Source organism: Plasmodium coatneyi, chromosome 12, assembly GCF_001680005.1.
Source record: "Plasmodium coatneyi strain Hackeri chromosome 12, complete sequence".
Lineage (NCBI taxonomy): Eukaryota > Apicomplexa > Aconoidasida > Haemosporida > Plasmodiidae > Plasmodium > Plasmodium coatneyi.
The window spans coordinates 1638559-1656884 of NC_033567.1; the positions used below are offsets into that span (position 1 = coordinate 1638559).

The 18326-nt window shown below is 37.4% G+C and overlaps 4 protein-coding genes across 4 annotated transcripts; 1 reads left to right on the forward strand and 3 right to left on the reverse strand.

Moving 5' to 3' along the window:
• Positions 1-842: 842 nt before the first annotated feature.
• Positions 843-2320, reverse strand: PCOAH_00040320 (Uncharacterized protein; the record flags this gene model as incomplete). The annotated part of the gene is made up of 4 exons (XM_020060820.1): positions 843-1076; positions 1206-1353; positions 1591-1733; positions 1918-2320. 4 exons carry the CDS (start codon positions 1999-2001, stop codon positions 996-998), a joined length of 456 nt encoding a protein of 151 aa, XP_019917085.1.
• Positions 2321-3657: 1337 nt separating this feature from the next.
• On the reverse strand, positions 3658-7461 carry PCOAH_00040330 (Eukaryotic translation initiation factor 3 subunit A; the record flags this gene model as incomplete). The annotated part of the gene is made up of 1 exon (XM_020060821.1): positions 3658-7461. The coding sequence occupies one exon, from the start codon at positions 7459-7461 to the stop codon at positions 3658-3660; it is 3804 nt and encodes a 1267-aa protein (XP_019916802.1).
• A 3823-nt stretch (positions 7462-11284) lies between these two features.
• Positions 11285-12250, forward strand: PCOAH_00040340 (Succinate dehydrogenase [ubiquinone] iron-sulfur subunit; the record flags this gene model as incomplete). The annotated part of the gene is made up of 1 exon (XM_020060822.1): positions 11285-12250. The coding sequence occupies one exon, from the start codon at positions 11285-11287 to the stop codon at positions 12248-12250; it is 966 nt and encodes a 321-aa protein (XP_019916624.1).
• A 2383-nt stretch (positions 12251-14633) lies between these two features.
• Positions 14634-17831, reverse strand: PCOAH_00040350 (Bromodomain protein; the record flags this gene model as incomplete). Its single annotated transcript, XM_020060823.1, has 1 exon — positions 14634-17831. One exon carries the CDS (start codon positions 17829-17831, stop codon positions 14634-14636), a length of 3198 nt encoding a protein of 1065 aa, XP_019916335.1.
• Positions 17832-18326: the final 495 nt, after the last annotated feature.

Here is an 18326-nt window from a genome sequence, read left to right on the forward strand (position 1 = left end):
TACAAACACACGCATATGAAAGAGAAAATCCCAGGTGAAATAAAAAAAAAAAAGAATAAAAAACTGCGTTGAAGCATTCCCCGCGTTGTGCACATTATTGATTGAAGGACCCCTTGGCTCACTTGAGTCCGAATTTTTTTTTTTTTTTTTCTCCTTATGTGTTACGAACAATGCAAATACGTATTCTTACGAGTGTGCTGTGAGGAAAAGCGGTTTTGGGAAAATAATTTTTGTTTTTTCTTTTTTCCGCCCCCTTGTGCAAGTGGAAATAAATAGGAAGGAAATGTAACCTGCGCTGGGAACTAAACAAATGCTAGCTAATCGGCGTGCAAAAGTGACCCTTTTGACAGTCCACAATATGCCCACGTCATGTGTTCCATCAGGACTTCCAATCCTTTTTGTTAAAAAAATTGTTCACCCAGTATCACAAAGTAGGGATGATTTCCCCCTTTCCCCCCTCCTTCTTTACTGCTTTATAAGGGTCGGTGAAGGAAGAAAACCACCCCAATTTCTCTTCAGTATAGCTACTCAAAAGCGTAAAAAAAATATGAAAAAGAGAAATCAAGGTTGTTACTGCAGTCTACAACTAGCTGTATAATTTAGTGCGTCCTTCTTTTTTCCACGCCGCTGATTCGATCCTCCCAGTTGCACACAAAATTGGGGTAAGTGAGAGTTATCTAAAGTGCCCATTAAAAAGGAAAAAAAGAAGAGGCCTGCGTGAAATCCTTTCCCCTTTGTTACATATACCGTTTTACACCAACTGGTAATAAATACTTCATAATTGTTTCAAAAAAAGAGTTGTTAATACAATTTGTAGAAGAAAAATAAAAAAGATATTGTGTTGCAAATTAAATCTAATAAACTTGGCTTGGGAAAAAACAAAAAGAAAATAAGACATATATGTACATGCGTAAGCACACGTAAGCTATGATGTGTTACTTAAATTGGTCGAATATTAACTAATGAGCCATACGTAAAGGAAACATATTTCATTTTTAATAAACCTTCTTATACACAATTTTGTTTTTTTTTTTCTCCGCTTTATCTTCCTTCCCTGATGAATCGACAGCGCCCAACTAAATGGAAAAAAAAAAAAAAAAAAAAAAAAAAAAATGTGCAGAAAATGATACATTCGTACGTGGCATACATTCTTTTTAATAAACATTAATGCCTCCCCTCTGGTCGTCTGCTCACAAATAACTCACCGGTGAACTCAAAAAATTCGTGAAAATAAAATTAAGCACTTTGAATATTGCATATATGGGTATAACGATATAGATGTAAAAAAATTTAAATGAGTAAAACAGGCCCAAGTTGATCACGAAGGACAAAATCAGAACGTCTGTGTAGTACCTGGGGGAAAAGAAATGGGAAAAAAAAAAATATATATTTTTTAACTGCATATAATTATTATGTACTCCTTTGATAGCTAACAAATGTGCGTTCAATATTGCAGGTTCCATTAGACGGTAGCTGTCCATCTGCATGGCGTCTTCGCAACCATGCAATGAAGCATTCAGTCTTTTCCGGGGGTGCAGCTCATTCTATTGAGTTGTATGCACATCTTCATTTCGCTCGCTTCCTCCTTACGTAAAATTTAATCCGTTGGTCAACCCATAGTGTATATTCTTTATTGAATAGTAGTAGCAAAAAAAAAGCAGGCAGTGCAAAAGGAAAATATTTCTTGTAATTAAGTTATATCTGAAATAATAGGCGAATATAATATAAATCAACTGCAGAGGAAAAAAAAAAAAAAAATATAAATATGTGGCTATACGGATGAAAGACGCTAAACGAACAAAGCAATAAATAGCAACCCGCATCACGTGGTTGTATGACTTAATCGTGTGAAGAACGGTCGCTGGTTCCCCAATTTCCCACGTTTCAGGCTATTTGCATGTGTATCTTTTTTTATACCGAAAAAATAGTAAAAAAGGGGGAGGCATATACGATGAATGCGCTCGCTTTTTTTAGTCGCTTTTTCTCAGATTGTCCTGCCATTCTTTCTCTTCGCTTTTTTTGGGGCTTTCCTTTGGTACACTTCTATGCTTGTATGCGTCTCTATTTCTCTTATTCTCCACTCTTTCTTCTTCGCTCAACCCTGTTCTGCGCTGAACTTCTAACCACGCTCCTTTTCAATTTAGTATGCCTTATTCCTTTTTAAGCTTTTTGCTATAACTCGCAAAATGATGAGATAGGGGGGACATTAATAATGCGCATAACTCCTGTTCATTCAAATGTTCGTTAAAAAAAAATGGCAAAATGAAATTATGGAAAATGCGTGGGCATATCAACGAATGTTCATACATATTCGTGCACCGCAAAAAAAAAAAATATATATATAAAATAATATGGCATGCTTTTTTTTACTTCAGAACGCCGTTGGAACAGAAAAAAAAAAAAAAAAACGCAAAATATTATCAAAAGAATGGCAAAGTGATACCAACAATTTTGGGACAAGGGAGAAGAAAAGGAGGCCATTTAAAATTGACCTTGCGGAAGGGAAAGAAAACAATCGTATGCAAACATTCGAGGATCTTAACTTCTTTTCGTGCGCCATTTTCAAAAATTAGCCCCTAGGGGTTTATATCTGTTACGTGCATATTAGTAGTACGAATAAGTACAAATACCTCCACGTGGACAGATTTTCGCACGTATACAATAATATACATGGGTAGACCATTCAAAGGGAGGTCAATTTTTCACCTTTTAGAGCCTCTTATTGTATTTATTCTGGTTTGGTTTAAAATCGTTTTATATGTCTTTTTAAAAAATGTAGGGTGAACATAAGCATATACACAAAGGTTGGAGAAGCATGTGTGTGTACATGTAACATAATACATGCAAACATGCATGTATGGAAATAAAATATGGGTGGGTGAAAATTATTGTAATGATGGGAAAATTTTTTCTCTTTATCATCTTTATATATATAAAAGAAAAAATGACGTTAGGTGCAACATTTGTGCAGTTGTAAATTACTTCTGGGGGTAGCATACTTTTTATATATACAAGAAGGTTTATGCATATATATATTTTATAGGGAGAGAAGTTAACTGAAGCAAGAAGAGCTGAACAGGGAGAACTCGCCCGTGTGTCATCTTTGTTGTTCTCTGTTTAGCTCGCTTTCCTTTGTAAACACAATTCAAATAGAGTGGCAGGGAGTGGGCCTATATGCACGTGGGCACATACCCACGAGTCACTTGTGCATTTATATACACGTACAGTAAGCGTATTATATATGTTAAAACTTTCGAGGGACTAATAATTTGATGGAAAGGGGGTGATATATATATATCTGCGAAAGGGACTCTGGGCACCTTCTTTCCTTCGGCTTCGATGATGGGGAGAACCGTCCTACTTCTATGTGGGTGTGCAGGCGCGTTGGCGTGTCACGCATTAAATGGGGCAGCTTGCTTGCATGTTTTGCACATCTTCATTCGTGCCCTCTCACACAAATGGGTCACCATTAGGGACACACAATGCAAACGTGTTGGGAGGAAAACGCATGGGGGTGAAGCGCCGGTTTCACACGCACAGGCAGGTCATATATGCACGTACATACATATAAATACATACATTCACGTGCGTAAGTTCATGCGCAATACACCTACGATGCTTCCGCTACATTTATGTGATCACTTCACTTTACGCCTTTCAAAAGAATTTCATAAAGCCTCTTTTTTTCTTCTTGAATACAGTGAAGTCCCCGCCTCCATCGGAACCTTCTTCATTCTTCACCTGTTCGGTTTTTGTTATATCTTTCCCGTTGGTCATTTTTTCTTTCTCCTTCACATGATGGTGGTTGGCCCCGTCAGAATCGTTATCTGAGTGGCCTTCTTTGCCTTTCTCCACCTTTGCACTATCCCCTTCGTCATGCATGTCATGGTTTTTCTTTACGTCCGAATCGTTTCTTTCATATTCTTCTTCGTCCTTGTCTCTTCTCCTTTCCTGTTCGCTTTTGCCACTTCTTTCACCTTTTTTATAGTCCCTGTCTAGTTTATCATCTCGGTCGTTTTTATAATCCCTATCTCTTCTGTGGTAATCGTCCCTTCTGTAGTCCCTATATCGGTCTCCTCTGTAGTCTCTGTCCCTGTCTCTTTCCTTATCTCGATAACTTCTATATTCTCTGTCTCTGTCTGCCCTGTAATCCCTTTCCTTTCGGTATTCTCTATCTCTGTCCCTAGGTCTCTCCATTTCTCTGTCTTTCGACCTGTCTCTCCTGTATTCCTTATCTTTTCTGTACATCCTGTCTCGTTCGCTCTCCCGTTCGCGTTCCCGTTCTCTGTCTCTTTCCTTGTCCCTGCTTGACCAATCTCTCCTTTCACGTCTGTCCGACCTATCCATGTAGGAGCTATCCTGCGCATCGTCGAGTCGTTTATAATTATTATCCTCGTCATGTTGGGAGCCTGCCTTATTATCACCCCTTTTCCATGCGAAGTCCTCTTCGTAGGAAGATTTCCTATAATATTTATCTCCATTTCTGGATTCTTCTTTTCTCTTTAAGAGTTGTTGTTCAATTTCTAAGTCTCTTTCCCTTTGAATTCTGCTAATCTCGTCAAGTTTCTTCCTATGGGCTTCTTCTTTCTTTTTCCTTTCCATTTCTTCCTTCATTAATCTTTCCTCTTCTTCCTCCCTTCTTTTCCTTTCTTCTTCCGCTTTGAGTTTTCTTAAATGTTGTTCTCTCCTGTCCTTTGCCCTTTGGATCTTTTCATCCTTTAGTAATTGATGTAGGCGATTCTTCTGATCTTTCAAATTCTTTTCAAATTCCACAATTCTATCTTTCATTTCGCTCTTGGTAAATTCTTCAATATCTTTGGAGAATTTGACGTATTCCTCCTTTTCCTTGAGTGCAGCTTCGAAGTCGGCTTTCTGTTCTTCCTCCGCTGCTTTCTGTTCCTGTAGCAAAATTTCTGTGTCCTCCTGGAAAACGAGGGCTATCCATTTGTTCATATGGCTCAGTTCAACTTGTCTTAAAGCTCTAAAATAATGATCCACTTTTTTATATTCCATTTTCCTAACTTTGATAATTTCATTCCTTTCATTTAGTCTTAACTTTTCTTGTGCCTCTTCAATATCTTCAAAATCTACGTAACCGTTAAGTATATCTTCAATGGTAATTTCGTCAAGGTATTTTCCTTTCATTAAAATTTTGCCTGTATTGTTAGTACATAATTTTTTAATTTCCTTTAACATTTGTTCAGCTGCTTCTGATTTTTTCTTCGTTTTTTCTTCTTTAATTCTTAGTTTTTCTCCTTTTTTGGCTAGTTCCTCTCTTTTTTCCTTTTCTAATTTTTCTTCTAGTAATTTTTTCTCCATCTTCAATTTTAATTGTGCTTGTTCTAGTTCTTTCTGCTTCCTCAGTAGCTCCTTTCTCTTCCTGCTGTTTTCTTCACTTATCAGTTGGAACTTGTGATGTTCTTCGTCAATTTTGTCGTAAATCTTTTTGAGTAGTTTTTCGTCTTCAATTGGTTTATCCTCAAAAACTTCATTGTCGATTATATCTTCAATGTTGGCTGTTTCGTAATTCATTATTTTATGGTGACCTCTATCTAGCATATCAAATTCTTTTTCATACGTGAGCTTTTTCATGTGTAGATGCTCCACTTCATTTTCGATGGAAATCGTTTCGTTTATCATTTTCAAACCGGTTTGTAATTCATGGTACAGATTTGTCAGTGACTCCTTGATTAATTTGCTGCTGTTTGTATTTTCCTTATCTCCAAAATAAATGGCTTTTTTAATTAGGTCGATTCTCATTTCTATCTCCTTTTGATAAACCAAGTCGACTAACATCGTTTCTGCCTCATTCCATGGGATGAAAGATTCAGGGCAAATATTCTCGATAAAATAATCGATGGAAATATGACTGTACACCTTGGAGAGTTGCAAAATTAACTTGTGGAAAATCACTTCCTTAATTTTGCCTATGTACACCTTATGCTCCGTATTCTCCAACTCCTTCAGCAGCACATCGCACTCTAGACATAAGCTTAACGGGGTGAACTGATTTTCCACCAGGGAATACAACTTCTGCACACTTTCATCCGCATAACTTATAATGTTTCTTACTTTTAGTCCATTTTTTAAAGACTCCTTTATTGGTACGCTGGTGTGGCCTAACAACTGGGACATTTTCTTATGTGCTTCAAATATCTTGGCATAATCTTCATTTTTCTTTTTATTTCCAACTAGCGGAATGGATATGACAGCTAAGACGGCCTTCGTGCATATGAAGGTTTTCTCCTCCTCTGGGATGTTTTTACTGTAATTTAGAATGTGGAAACAGTACTTTAACCAGGCCAGGCCATGAAACAGTTCGCTATCGTACACAAATAGGATATCTGCCATTCTTTGGTAAAACGTTCCAATCCAGTTTTTTAAATTTTCCCTCGATTTGGCTAATGCATAATTTACATTTCCGCTACTTTCATTTACATGTGCAACGGTGTGTGCACCTTCCACTTTGGTATCTTTCGTTTCGTTCGTTCCATCTTTCTTTTCTACGTTAGATGAATCTCCCTCCTCCTCCTGTTTGCTTTCATCCTTTCCCTTTTTGTTAGCCTCATTGCTATCGCTTTTTAAAGGCCCCTTCTCTTTGTCTGCCTTACGCGTGGAACCTTCCCCTGCGGCAGCGGCTTCCGCCTCTACGATGTTAGCCCTCAGCGTTCGATAAAAATAATCGTGCATATTCAAATTGTAAATATCCTCTGCAATGTTTGATGCCTCCTTCCACATACCCAGTTCGCACGCCGCTTCCAACTGAATTATTTTTGTTTCTAGGTGGTACTCAATTTTAAGTAAAGACTGATATTCTGGTTTGTGTTTTCCCCTTAAAATTAAATTGTAGTGATTCCTTAACAAATCACTTAGCTTTTTAAATTCTGTCAATCTTTTATTTTCTTTACAGAAAATGAGAGCCTTTTTTGCCGTTTCATGGTAAGCCTTCTCCAACTTGGGGGTGGCCCTCAATATTTCCAAAATCATCTTATACGTTTCCATACATATCCTAAACGAATTTTGCAACTTCCTCTCATACTTTCCCGATATTTCAATGTCCAAGGAGGATATTAAAATTTTTTCTGTAAAATCAACGTTGCTTTCATCTTGTTCTATTTTTTCTTTATTTAGGTTCATATTCTCCTTGGCCAATCGAACTTTCTCCTCAGCCTTGTCTCTAAAATCAGTGATCACTTTTCCTAACGATGCAATGTTTCCATGCTGACAAATAATTCTATACTGATGCAAGCCATCTTTTACTAAGCTTAACTTCTCTAGGTATAGGCAGAATTCGATATACCTCAGCATAATTTGTTCTTGCAGTATGTGCCATCCTTGTAGTCGAAATGTTCTGTGCCCTATGGCTGCGTGAAGAATTTGGAGGGCGTCTTCATTTTGTCCAATGAACTGCAGTTCTTCTGCTCTCTTCAGAGCGTTCTCCGGTTTTTGGAATGTCTGCATATTTTACTACGCATACAAATATCCAAGTACCCGTGCACACGAGTTATTATGTCCTTTTACAAATCAACGAAAATGTGTTTATGCTTTTTCAACACATTAACTCTGCGCTTTGTTTTTTGGATCTGCACTTCATTTATTTCCTCCCTCTGTGGAGTTTCCCAATGTGCGCAAAAAAAAAAAAAAAAAAAAAGAAAAGGGGGAGTCACCCAAAATAGTGAGCACTAGAACTGCCTTCCACTATTTATATTTCTCCTTTGATCTCCCACTATGTAATGATAAAATGGTACAGCACACACGGCAAAGAAATAATGCATGCAATATGTTTGGGGGTGCGGGGAAAGGAAAAAAAAAAAATTACCCACCAGAGGTCACGCAACAATGTGATACATTCATATGTATACTTCACATCTACATACTCACGTTCGCTTCTGTGCGTGCATGCATTTTTCTCTTTATAACGAACTACGGTTGTTAGCGTTATCAGAGTTGTCAGAGTTTTATGACCTGTGATAACTACACCGCACGCACAAAAGTACATACATACTTATATATGTAAGGCGCACGTGAAAGCTTCGGCAGAAAACTGGGCACTCGCATACAGTGTTGTAAGGGCGTTCCCAGTTTTTACTTCCTTCTTTTCAATCCGACATCGGCATTTAAGCATTCACGCGATTAGGCCTATCTAGCAAGCATAACCTCTCGCATAGGTATAGGCAGTAACCATATGGAAAATACGTGGCTAGGTAAAAACACCCGGACGTGGTTTGTGTACTGAGAAAAAAAAAAACTGCGTCCCTTTTTTTCCCTCGGCGTATGAACAGAATAATTGTTAATAAGCATCTCAAACGCTTTCTGTGCGTAGGAAAATGTACATTTTTCTATTCATATGAAGGTACATATTGGGGAAAATACAATAGATTTATTTTTATGCTTCCCTGTTTTTATGTTTTTTTTTTTTTTTTTTTTTCATTCTCTAATACAGCTCGTAACTTGGCATAATGGTCACCGTAATAAAATGTACATAAAATATGCATATGAAAAAGGGTACATAAATATATATGTACTCGTGGAAATGATGTTTTGGCATATATAAACTGTGCTTACTCGTTAAATTGAAAAAAATAAATAAATAAAAATAAAAAGCGTGAATTCACAATTTTAACGAAAGTGGAAATATAATGGAAAAACATATGAATTGTAAAAATGTAACCAATGTGGCACGGATATATATATATATATTTTTTTTAACCACTTCGTCGTACGTTATGGAATGCATATCCAATGTATATTTATATATTATACTTCCCGTTTCACGTGAAGCATTTTTTTCAAGTGACTTTTTTGCTAGGCTTAAAAATGTAACATTATTATGTATACTCTATGCAGCACGTACGGTATGGTACATGACTTGAAAACAGGGGCACCTATCACATATATAGCGACCATTTATGGGGCGCAGTCCCGCACAAGTAACCTGGGGGCGTTCATTCATATAGAAGAAGCGAAAGCAGAATCTCGCCTTCTTTTTTTTTTTTTAGCTGCATAACGTATCACTGTCACATATATACGCAACGGTCATGTGGGGATAATATTTGCACTTTGCGCTAGAGGTATGCATACGCAAGTATATATACTGCAACTTTTTTTATTTTCCCTTTTTGCACCTGCAAGTAGGGTGTTCGCGACGAGGTCAAGAATCCGCGGCAATTGTGAAGAATAATTCGGGGCTATAAAGGAAGTATGCACAGAAAATGGGGATTACCTAAATTATACTATGTAGTACGGCAAGAAGAAATCACGCCCGTGTTGTGCAAAAAAAAATGTACATCATCACGATATGAATTTTGTATTATTATATGCGTGACGGTACATTTTGGGGAAGGGGTAAAAAAAATACTTTATATTAACTCCGACAGGTAAAAAAAGTACTTCCAAGGGGGGCAGCTTTTTTAAGCACCCCCGGTTATTCAAATATTGCCGAAAAAGGGGCAAAAATGCATCAGTATATAATATATCCATAGCATATGTAATATCATGCAGTTATATTCCATATGCTTATCTATATAACTATACATGTATTCATATCGGCATACCACTTCCCAAATGATGCACTGCTGACGTATCTTTACTCAGTCATATCAAGGTATAATATATATTGTGGCAGAACTACGGGAAAATAGGCTGCCTCTCGCAGGGGTTAAACAGTTCACAACGGAAAAATACTTTCTTATGTTGGCACGATGGGGAAAATAGTAGTGTACCTTGCGGCGGGTCAGGCCACTTGCATTTTTTGCGGGGAAATACAAATAAATACGTTTCCATTTTAGCACATATTCGCCATATGTAAATTGGGACCCCCCGCATGACCTGAACATGTCTACATTTGAATTACTCCCAATGTTGTGGTTGGTACATTTCTTACATTACTTTAACACCATTGGCACAGCGAAAAGAATGACCAACCGCATATATATATTTTCATGCCCACGAATGCTACCTTCTGTAGGGGTGTTTACCAATTTTTAGTATTACATTATACGTTGTTTTACGCACAATTTTTTTCTACTTTTATCCATACCTTTTTTTTAATTCTTCTGAGAAAGATTAACACGGTTACGTAAAATTAGTTTACCTATTTTTTTCATAAAGGAAAAATAAATTAAACGGTGAAGGTGTACTCCATTTGACTGCAACGGGTTTTACATTTCCCACGCTTTCCCTGTAACACACACTTGTTGCACGTACATTTCGAGATAAAAAGGTACAAAGCATGGCAAAATGGGAACTCATTCCCTCCCCAACATGATATGTTTAACAAAACCATTTTAAAGCCCGCAAAGCAATTCACCAATTTCTTTAACCTGCTGTGTGGGTTTATTAAAAGGTGGAACAAAACACATCACGGTTGTATGTTCAATGTCATTTTTGCTAAGTGATCATTCGGATGCGTAAAAAAGGCGCAATTCTGCAAAGCGCCACTTTGTCTGTATGATTAATTATTTGCACGTAGCACGCATTACATGCATATATTTTTTTTTTCCTGCAACGTGAAAAAGGCAGCCACGAACAGCATAGGGAAGAAGTTTATAAAAAAAAAAAACAATTTGCAAAAATAAAAAAAAAAAAAAAAAAGATGAAATGTGAAATGTGAAACCATTTGCGCGCAAATCGGAAACATTTTAACCAAGTGGCAAACTCAGCTTAAATTTATTTCCACGTTTAGCAGCTCACTCGTTTTTGAAGCTGTTAATTCTGTGATGTGTATTCGTGTATAACCATTCGCGCGGGAAAAGAATTGCAAAAATAAAAAACGCCTTTTCATGTGTCATGCAGCACACAGCTGTTTAGTTTATGTCCCATTTGCTCATTCATTTATTTTTCCGCTTTCGTTTTGTTAGCCCTTTTCTTTACCACTCCATATTCACCTTATTTTGCTCAAGCGTTTTTTAGTCTGCCACTTTTAATGGCCATTCCGTATGTCATTTTTTTTCTTTAAATGTAAGCAAGTTGAGTGATAATCGTGTCAGGCGCGTAACTGGAATGCCTTTCTCCCCCCTGTGCAACGTTTTTTTTTTTTTTTTTTCCCCATTATGAGGGAAAACATACGTAGATAAGTATGCGCAAATAACGTTGACCAGAAGAGTAGCATTTTTTCAAATTGACACATGTATGTTTGTGTTTGCGCGTTTGCATTTATGAGGCCACCCACCCCATCGCACGTTTGTGCTTCATCCTGTTTAAGTGAAAAAAGGAAAGGAAAATGAAAATGGCGACGGTGGCTCGTGTGGCGAACATGCCAAGGATGACACGCATGACGCGAGCAATGGGAACCATTGTAGCTGTGGGGAGGAGCGCCCCCAAGCGAGCAGCAGACCCGCACAACTACAAACTGTGGACATTCCTAAACAAGGAACGATTCATGTCAACCGCACAAAACACAACCATGAACCCAACCACAGGGAAAGACGAATCTGTAAAAGAAAAGTCTGACCGTGCTGGAAATACCATACAACAAAATGAACTGAAGAAATTTTCCATATTTCGTTACAACCCACAGAATAATAAAAGACCCCAAATGGAAACATTTGAAGTAGATATAGATAACTGTGGACCCATGGTTTTGGATGTCCTGATTAAGATAAAAGATGAAATAGATTCTACGTTATCCTTCAGGAGGAGTTGTCGTGAAGGTATCTGTGGCAGCTGTGCCATGAACATAAATGGAAAAAACGGGTTAGCATGTTTAACTGAAGTAAATAAAGACAAAAAGGAAGTCACCGAAATTCACCCTCTGCCCAATTTATACATTATAAAAGACCTAGTTCCAGATTTAACAAATTTTTATAATCAATATAAATCTATTGATCCTTGGTTGAAGAGAAAAACGAAAAAAGAAAAAGGGCAGAAAGAATTTTACCAATCTATTGAGGATAGGAAAAAATTAGATGGCTTATATGAATGCATTATGTGTGCATCTTGTTCCACTTCGTGTCCTTCTTATTGGTGGAACCCGGAATATTATTTAGGCCCTGCCACGCTAATGCAAGCCTATCGATGGATTGTCGACAGTAGGGACGAATATACAAAAGAACGTCTAATGGAAGTTAATGACACAATGAAGTTGTACAGGTGCCATGGTATCATGAATTGTACCCTTTGCTGCCCGAAAGGCCTGGACCCAGCCAAAGCAATCAGAAATATGAAAGAGTTGGTGCAGGAAAATTTTTCCAAGGAAAGTGTAAAATCGCATGCAAATTATGTGAAGGAAAAGATGGAGAAAACCAAGTAGCACAGGTGAGGGGGGGAAACCCGGGAAAAGACATAGTAACATTCATGGAAGGGAACATCAATGCATTTTTTCCCTACTACAAAATGATAAGTCTAAACTGTAAATACAAATTAGTACATCCATTTTAACCTAGCGTATTTTTGCGCATCTTTATGCATACAATGACACGTGTGCTTATTTATCTTCTTTTTTTTATATGCACATTTTTTCCTAAGATAAAATAACCAGAGCTGCTTCCTATTTTGTCACATCGTTTATGGTTCATTTTTTGTGTACGCCATATTTAGGTATACTAAAAAATGTGCTTATATAAACACGTTTGTTGCTTATCCTAGCGAAAGCATATTTTTTTCTTTTTTTTTTTTGTTCACCAGGAAAATGTAACTTTTCTATGTTACCAAACTATACTGTATAACAGGGTTAATATTTTACGTCCCCCTTTTTGTAACCCCCTCTTTGTTGCATCAAAAGGGTAAAGCGGCACAATGTTCTAGACATTGCATGGGGGGATTTGGCTGCAATATATATATGTATTTATTTCATCCTGGTGATACTTTAAAGTGGATACGCCGAGGATGATCAGGGAGGAGTCAACATCTTGACCCCTTTTTTCCGTCAAACGGGTTTGCCATATGAAAAGCGTATATCTGCGAAGGAATGGCGCTTTTTCTTTTCTCCTCAACATTTTATATTTATTTAATACCTTGTATGTGAGTTGCTTTTGTTCGCTAATTTTCTTTCTCTCTTTTTTTTTTTTTTTATAAGGAGAGAAAGGACAAAAGATAAAACAACGTAAAATGTATTAACTATAAGTGCATATGCTGGTAATATATGTACACAGGTAAGAATACAATCCGTTTGCGCATTCTTACTCTATGCATATAATACTGTTACTTAAAAAAAAAAAAAAAATGAGGTAAAAATGGGCAGGAAAAAGTGGGAAGGTTAAATTCCTCACTTTTACGAACCGTAGAAATGTACAAAATTGTTGAATTAAACATGGAAAAATGAATAACATAGAGGTGAAATTATTGGCACAAAAAAATTGCCTCCAAAAAAAAAAAATAACTGCATAGAATGGTGCGCTTATATGTGTACATGTACACACATGTCTACACATACATATATATAGGTATATATCCACGCACTGACAAAATAAGCTTCTTCCGTTTCGTCAACTGATATGTGTTTCTTCCTGAACTTGCATACACATTCTCCATATTTTGTCAAAAAAAATATATTTACATAAACTTACAAGGGATGCAAAAAAGACTTGCTTCCTTGCACTCCTTACTCCTCTTTGCTGCTCCTTTCCCTTGATAAAAACGGAGAAAAAAGTAATTTCCCTCCATGTGCACTGTCCTCTTCTCTTCTGTGTTCAATTCCGCGTAGACCCATGCAAGTGATACGTGCGAACGCAAAACAGTTGGACACGCGTGCATATTTTCACCAAAGTTGTTGCAGCACAACTGGGCATATATACGCAGCACTGATGCATTGCATATATATACACAAGACATATACATTGTACATACAATTAAACAAGAAAAACATTTGAACTGAAAAAATAACTTGAGTAATGTTGCCTCTTCGTTTTCTACTAAACATTCACCAAACAAATTGGTTCTTCGTTCTATACTATTTTGTACAGGGGTACAGATAAGCTAACATTTCAACAATATGCTATTACAACCTTTTTGTGGGAAACAATTTTTTGTGCACTACTTCGGCATGGAAATAATTGCACAGACATCATTTATCATCGGAACACCCGCTCCTCAATCGCTGACGTGACTTGATTTTTATGGGGAAAAAAAAAAAAAAAATTGGCTAGATAAGCTGGTGCGCTTCTTTCTCCAAATCGGTAACTCCCTTCAACCTCAAATATATGCAGATGGTGCATCATATTGGGGTATGGAAAAAAAAAAAAAAAAAAAATGGCCTTGGCATGCTCGGATCCTTCCTTTAGTGGCCATCAGTGGGTTTTTACGAATCATGTGTTCCTCTTCATACAACGTTATAATACACTACTGGCTTGATTCTTAGCAACCTTCCTTACAATCCCCATTTCGATTATGCAGTGGGAGTCTATACCGCTTTATCATATTTTGTGCAAATCGGGGATAACCCGCTCAGGTTGTTATGTATACATGACGCTACTACAACGTCGTATAAATTTGCACGCATAAAAACCTTTGCTAAGTGGTATGTGGTGCATCTCGCACTGGTGGGAGGGTGTGGCATATATATATAATAACAAGTGCGACTTTTGCCCAGTTTGGCGAACTTATATTTTTCTGACGACCCTTGCGCCCCCTCCATTCAGGAAAATTCTAATGCTTATATGTGGCGCGAATTCTCCCCAATTAGCAAATAAACGCGGTTAAATTTTCGCGTCGTAACCTTCCGCTATCAATTCCTTCTTGTTTAGGGGCACACTGGACTTGTGTTGCGTCAAGATGGCCTGTTGAATAACCTGCCCCTTCCATTCGGGCCAAGCAGAGCCAGAACTCTTGGGATCCTTCTTGCCGTTCTTTGGTCCATCCATGGAGGCTAAAAAATCAGCATGCCTTCCCATAACGTCATCCCTTAGATGTAAATTTTTCTTATTCTCATCAATCGGTTTGTACTGCGGTAGCGATTTTCTCTTGTTGTCGAAATATTTGTTTGTCATTACTTCTTTTTTCCGTTCGTTAGAAGATAACTGCCTCTTTACTTTTTTCCTGTTATACGAATCAGAGTCCATATCGGAGTCGCTATCCTCTGATGCGCTGTCCTCACTGGACGTAGAATAGGTTGAAGAATCCGACGAGTTGGACGAAGAAGAATCGGACGAATTGGAAGACGAGGATAAATACCTATTTGTTCTCCTCTTATCAAAATGGAGATTATTACTATTGTTACTGTTGTTACCTAGACTGTTGCTGCTTTTGAGGTAATTCTTGTTGTTCATATTTTTCATAGGCATTTTTCCCTTGGGCATAGTACAAGCACCCCTTTGATCTGGTGGAATGAGAGAAGCTTTATACTGCTCCAAATTTATTCTACCCATATGGTTAATGTAAAGAAATATTCTTTTCTGCTTTTCAATGGACAACAAATCCGTGTCAAATGTAAAAAATCTATCGAACATGTGATTCTCCGCCAGTATGCCTAAATCATCTTGTATAATTTCTAATGCTGCCCTTCTTTGGTTTGGTGCTAATCTTCTTAAATTCTTAAAAAGTAAATTCACTTGATAATTATTTAACCCTTTATCATTTGCTCCAATTTTTTGGATGCCTGGTGGTTCGGGTATCGTTCCCATGCTGGGCGGTTCAAATTCTATACTATTATTATTGCTATTCATGTGGATATTACCACTACTACTGTTGTTATTTCCTACACCGTAGCAGTTATCCTTTTTGTTATTTACAAATTTGTCTCTTGCATTTTTTGATGACATGCTGGACATTTGCTTATTCATTTTGTTAAATCGGTTGTCCCCTGCCGCGGCGGATCCCTTTCGATTTGGCACTCCGTACATGTGATTCGACGGGTCCATGTTGTGATAGTCTGCATGGTTCCCTGTTGCCCCTCCTCCATGCATCATCATCATGTTTTTCTTCCTAACTGTGTTGGCATTAGTAGCACTGTTATTCCTATTGTACCTTTTGTTACTGCGGTACTCATCGGAGCTTATTTCCTCACTGGAACTTGCACTGTAGCTACTACTACTACTGTGATGAAGATTTTCATCGTACTCATATTTCTCTTCCAAAATTTTATTATATTTGTTCATATCTAGATACACAGAATTGGACCCCTTCGTAGATTCGTTGAGGATATTTTTCATTTCTGTGTGTTGTTTGACTAACTTATCGAACTCCTTGGCTAACTTGTAGGCATCATTCCAAACGCAGTTTTTCACCTTATGATAGGTGAAGGCATTAAAAAATATTTGTCGTACATCTTGTTGCCATTCAAATGGGTTATTGTACTTGTTCGTTAGGAGCTTATTTTCTATCGTCTCAAAATCCATGGGGTTTTTAATAACATTAAAATAATTTGGTATTCCATCCAGTTCTGGGTTTACTGGTTTTAAGAACCAGCAACATATTTCTTTCTTCTTTAATTTGTGTAATATTTTGAAGCACCAATTTTTCCAAGGGTTACCACCTTTGTAGATTCTTTTTTTGTACGTTCTTTTGTGTTGTTCATATTCGTCAACCGTGTCATCTTCCAGTATACTATTGTTGCTACTTCGTTGCCTCTTTTTTAGCGCTTCCTTTCCTCCTTCGATGGTGGTTCCTGAACCTGCCGCTCCGTGCTTATAATTACTGTTATGCATGGCTGCATTATTTTTACTACTACTACTTCCAACCGATTTGGACGATTTTCCCTTTCCAACACTGGTAAATGCTCCATAGGCATTTTTATTCACACTACCGCTATCCATTTCGCCTTTAGCGACAGAACCCTTTTTGACCATACTGTTATTATTCCTCCCTTGTGCCATTTTATCGTTTTCACTCATTTTGGTGTTAACTCCCGAACCTTTGCTGCTGCCCACTTTGTTGTTATACGTCTGGCCTCCTCTGTATGCAGATGAATCTAAAGCAGCCGTGCCATTGCTAACGTGATTATTACTCATATTACCGTACTTGTTATCATCATCGTTTAGGGAGCTCCTATTATCATCCTCGTAATTGTTGTATGCCGCTCCTCTTCTCCGGGTAATTTCCCTTTGCGTGTCATTATTATCCTTGGTAGTTGTGCTACTAGTTTCATCCTTCGAATAGTATGGATCAAAGGACTTCTTCGACTTTCTCTTACCCGCATCGTATATATTGTTCGACAAGGAGCAACGTAGATTCTTAATTTCATTCAAATGTCTCTTCGATATGGCGCTGTACGTGTTTCTCTTTTCGCTCCTGCTCTTTTCTGATGGGATTTCAAAAAATCGAAAACCCAACAAGTTAACTGTATTTGATATGTATTTGAATTCTTCATCCGTTAGGTAAAGAATTCCTCTTTCGAAGCTCCTCACGTCGTCTACATTTTTGAAGAAGGCATTTTTATAATTCCCATTTGGTTCACTCGTTTTATCATTATCCAATTGGGCATCTTCCATGGTGAGGTTTATGCCTGTATCGTTGCTGTCATTCTGTTCATCGGCTGCGTTATTATGAATGCCGCTGGGTTCGGCATTGTCATTATTCACTGAGTCAATATTCCCACTGTGGTTGTTTTCATTGCTCTCATTTAAATTATCATTATCATCATCATTGAGGAAATTCATATCATTTCCATTATCGTCAATTGTGTTTTCATTAGAAAGGGATCTGTAGTTATTCATATTTTTATTATTGATATGCACATTTTTCAGCCCTATATGATCATTACTATTTTCATTCTCCGAATCGACTAGATTATTTTCACTGTTAAAATGGTTCGCGCTTATGATAGCATTGTTAATATTGTCAGCACTTCCAACATGGCCAAGGTGGCTGTTGCTAATGTTGCTAATGCTGTCTATATTATTACTATCAATATTGTTATCATTCGATGCATTACTCATTTCGTCATTATTTATATTCATCTTTTTATTCCACTTGCTACACCACTATATGTGCTATGTCTGCTGCTTTCCTCTGCTGCTGACTTGTCATTTAGCGACTGGCTTCTTCTCTTTCCTCCCTTTTTTTGCTCAGCAATTTGCAATTGATTGCTACTTTGCTTTTGCTATTTGCGTTGCTACAATAGAATAAGTACGCGTCCAAATAGTGACATGATATATACATACTCATCTCACCATATGAACGTGTCAACTATTCTACTACAGATACCGCTAAAGTTCGATCGAGAATGCCACTGTCACTAAGGTACTCCGTTTAATTATGCCAGAGGTAGCATTATTATGACATATGTTCAGAAGCGCTATAATTTTCACATTCAGAAATGCTTCCCACCTTCAGGATTTCGTTATAGCTAATTTCACTATTATTATTCACGTTTGTCGTTTTACCTTATTTGCTTTGTATGCAGATTTAATATCATTGTTTCCGGAGTGTAAAGTGTATAGCATGAATTGGGA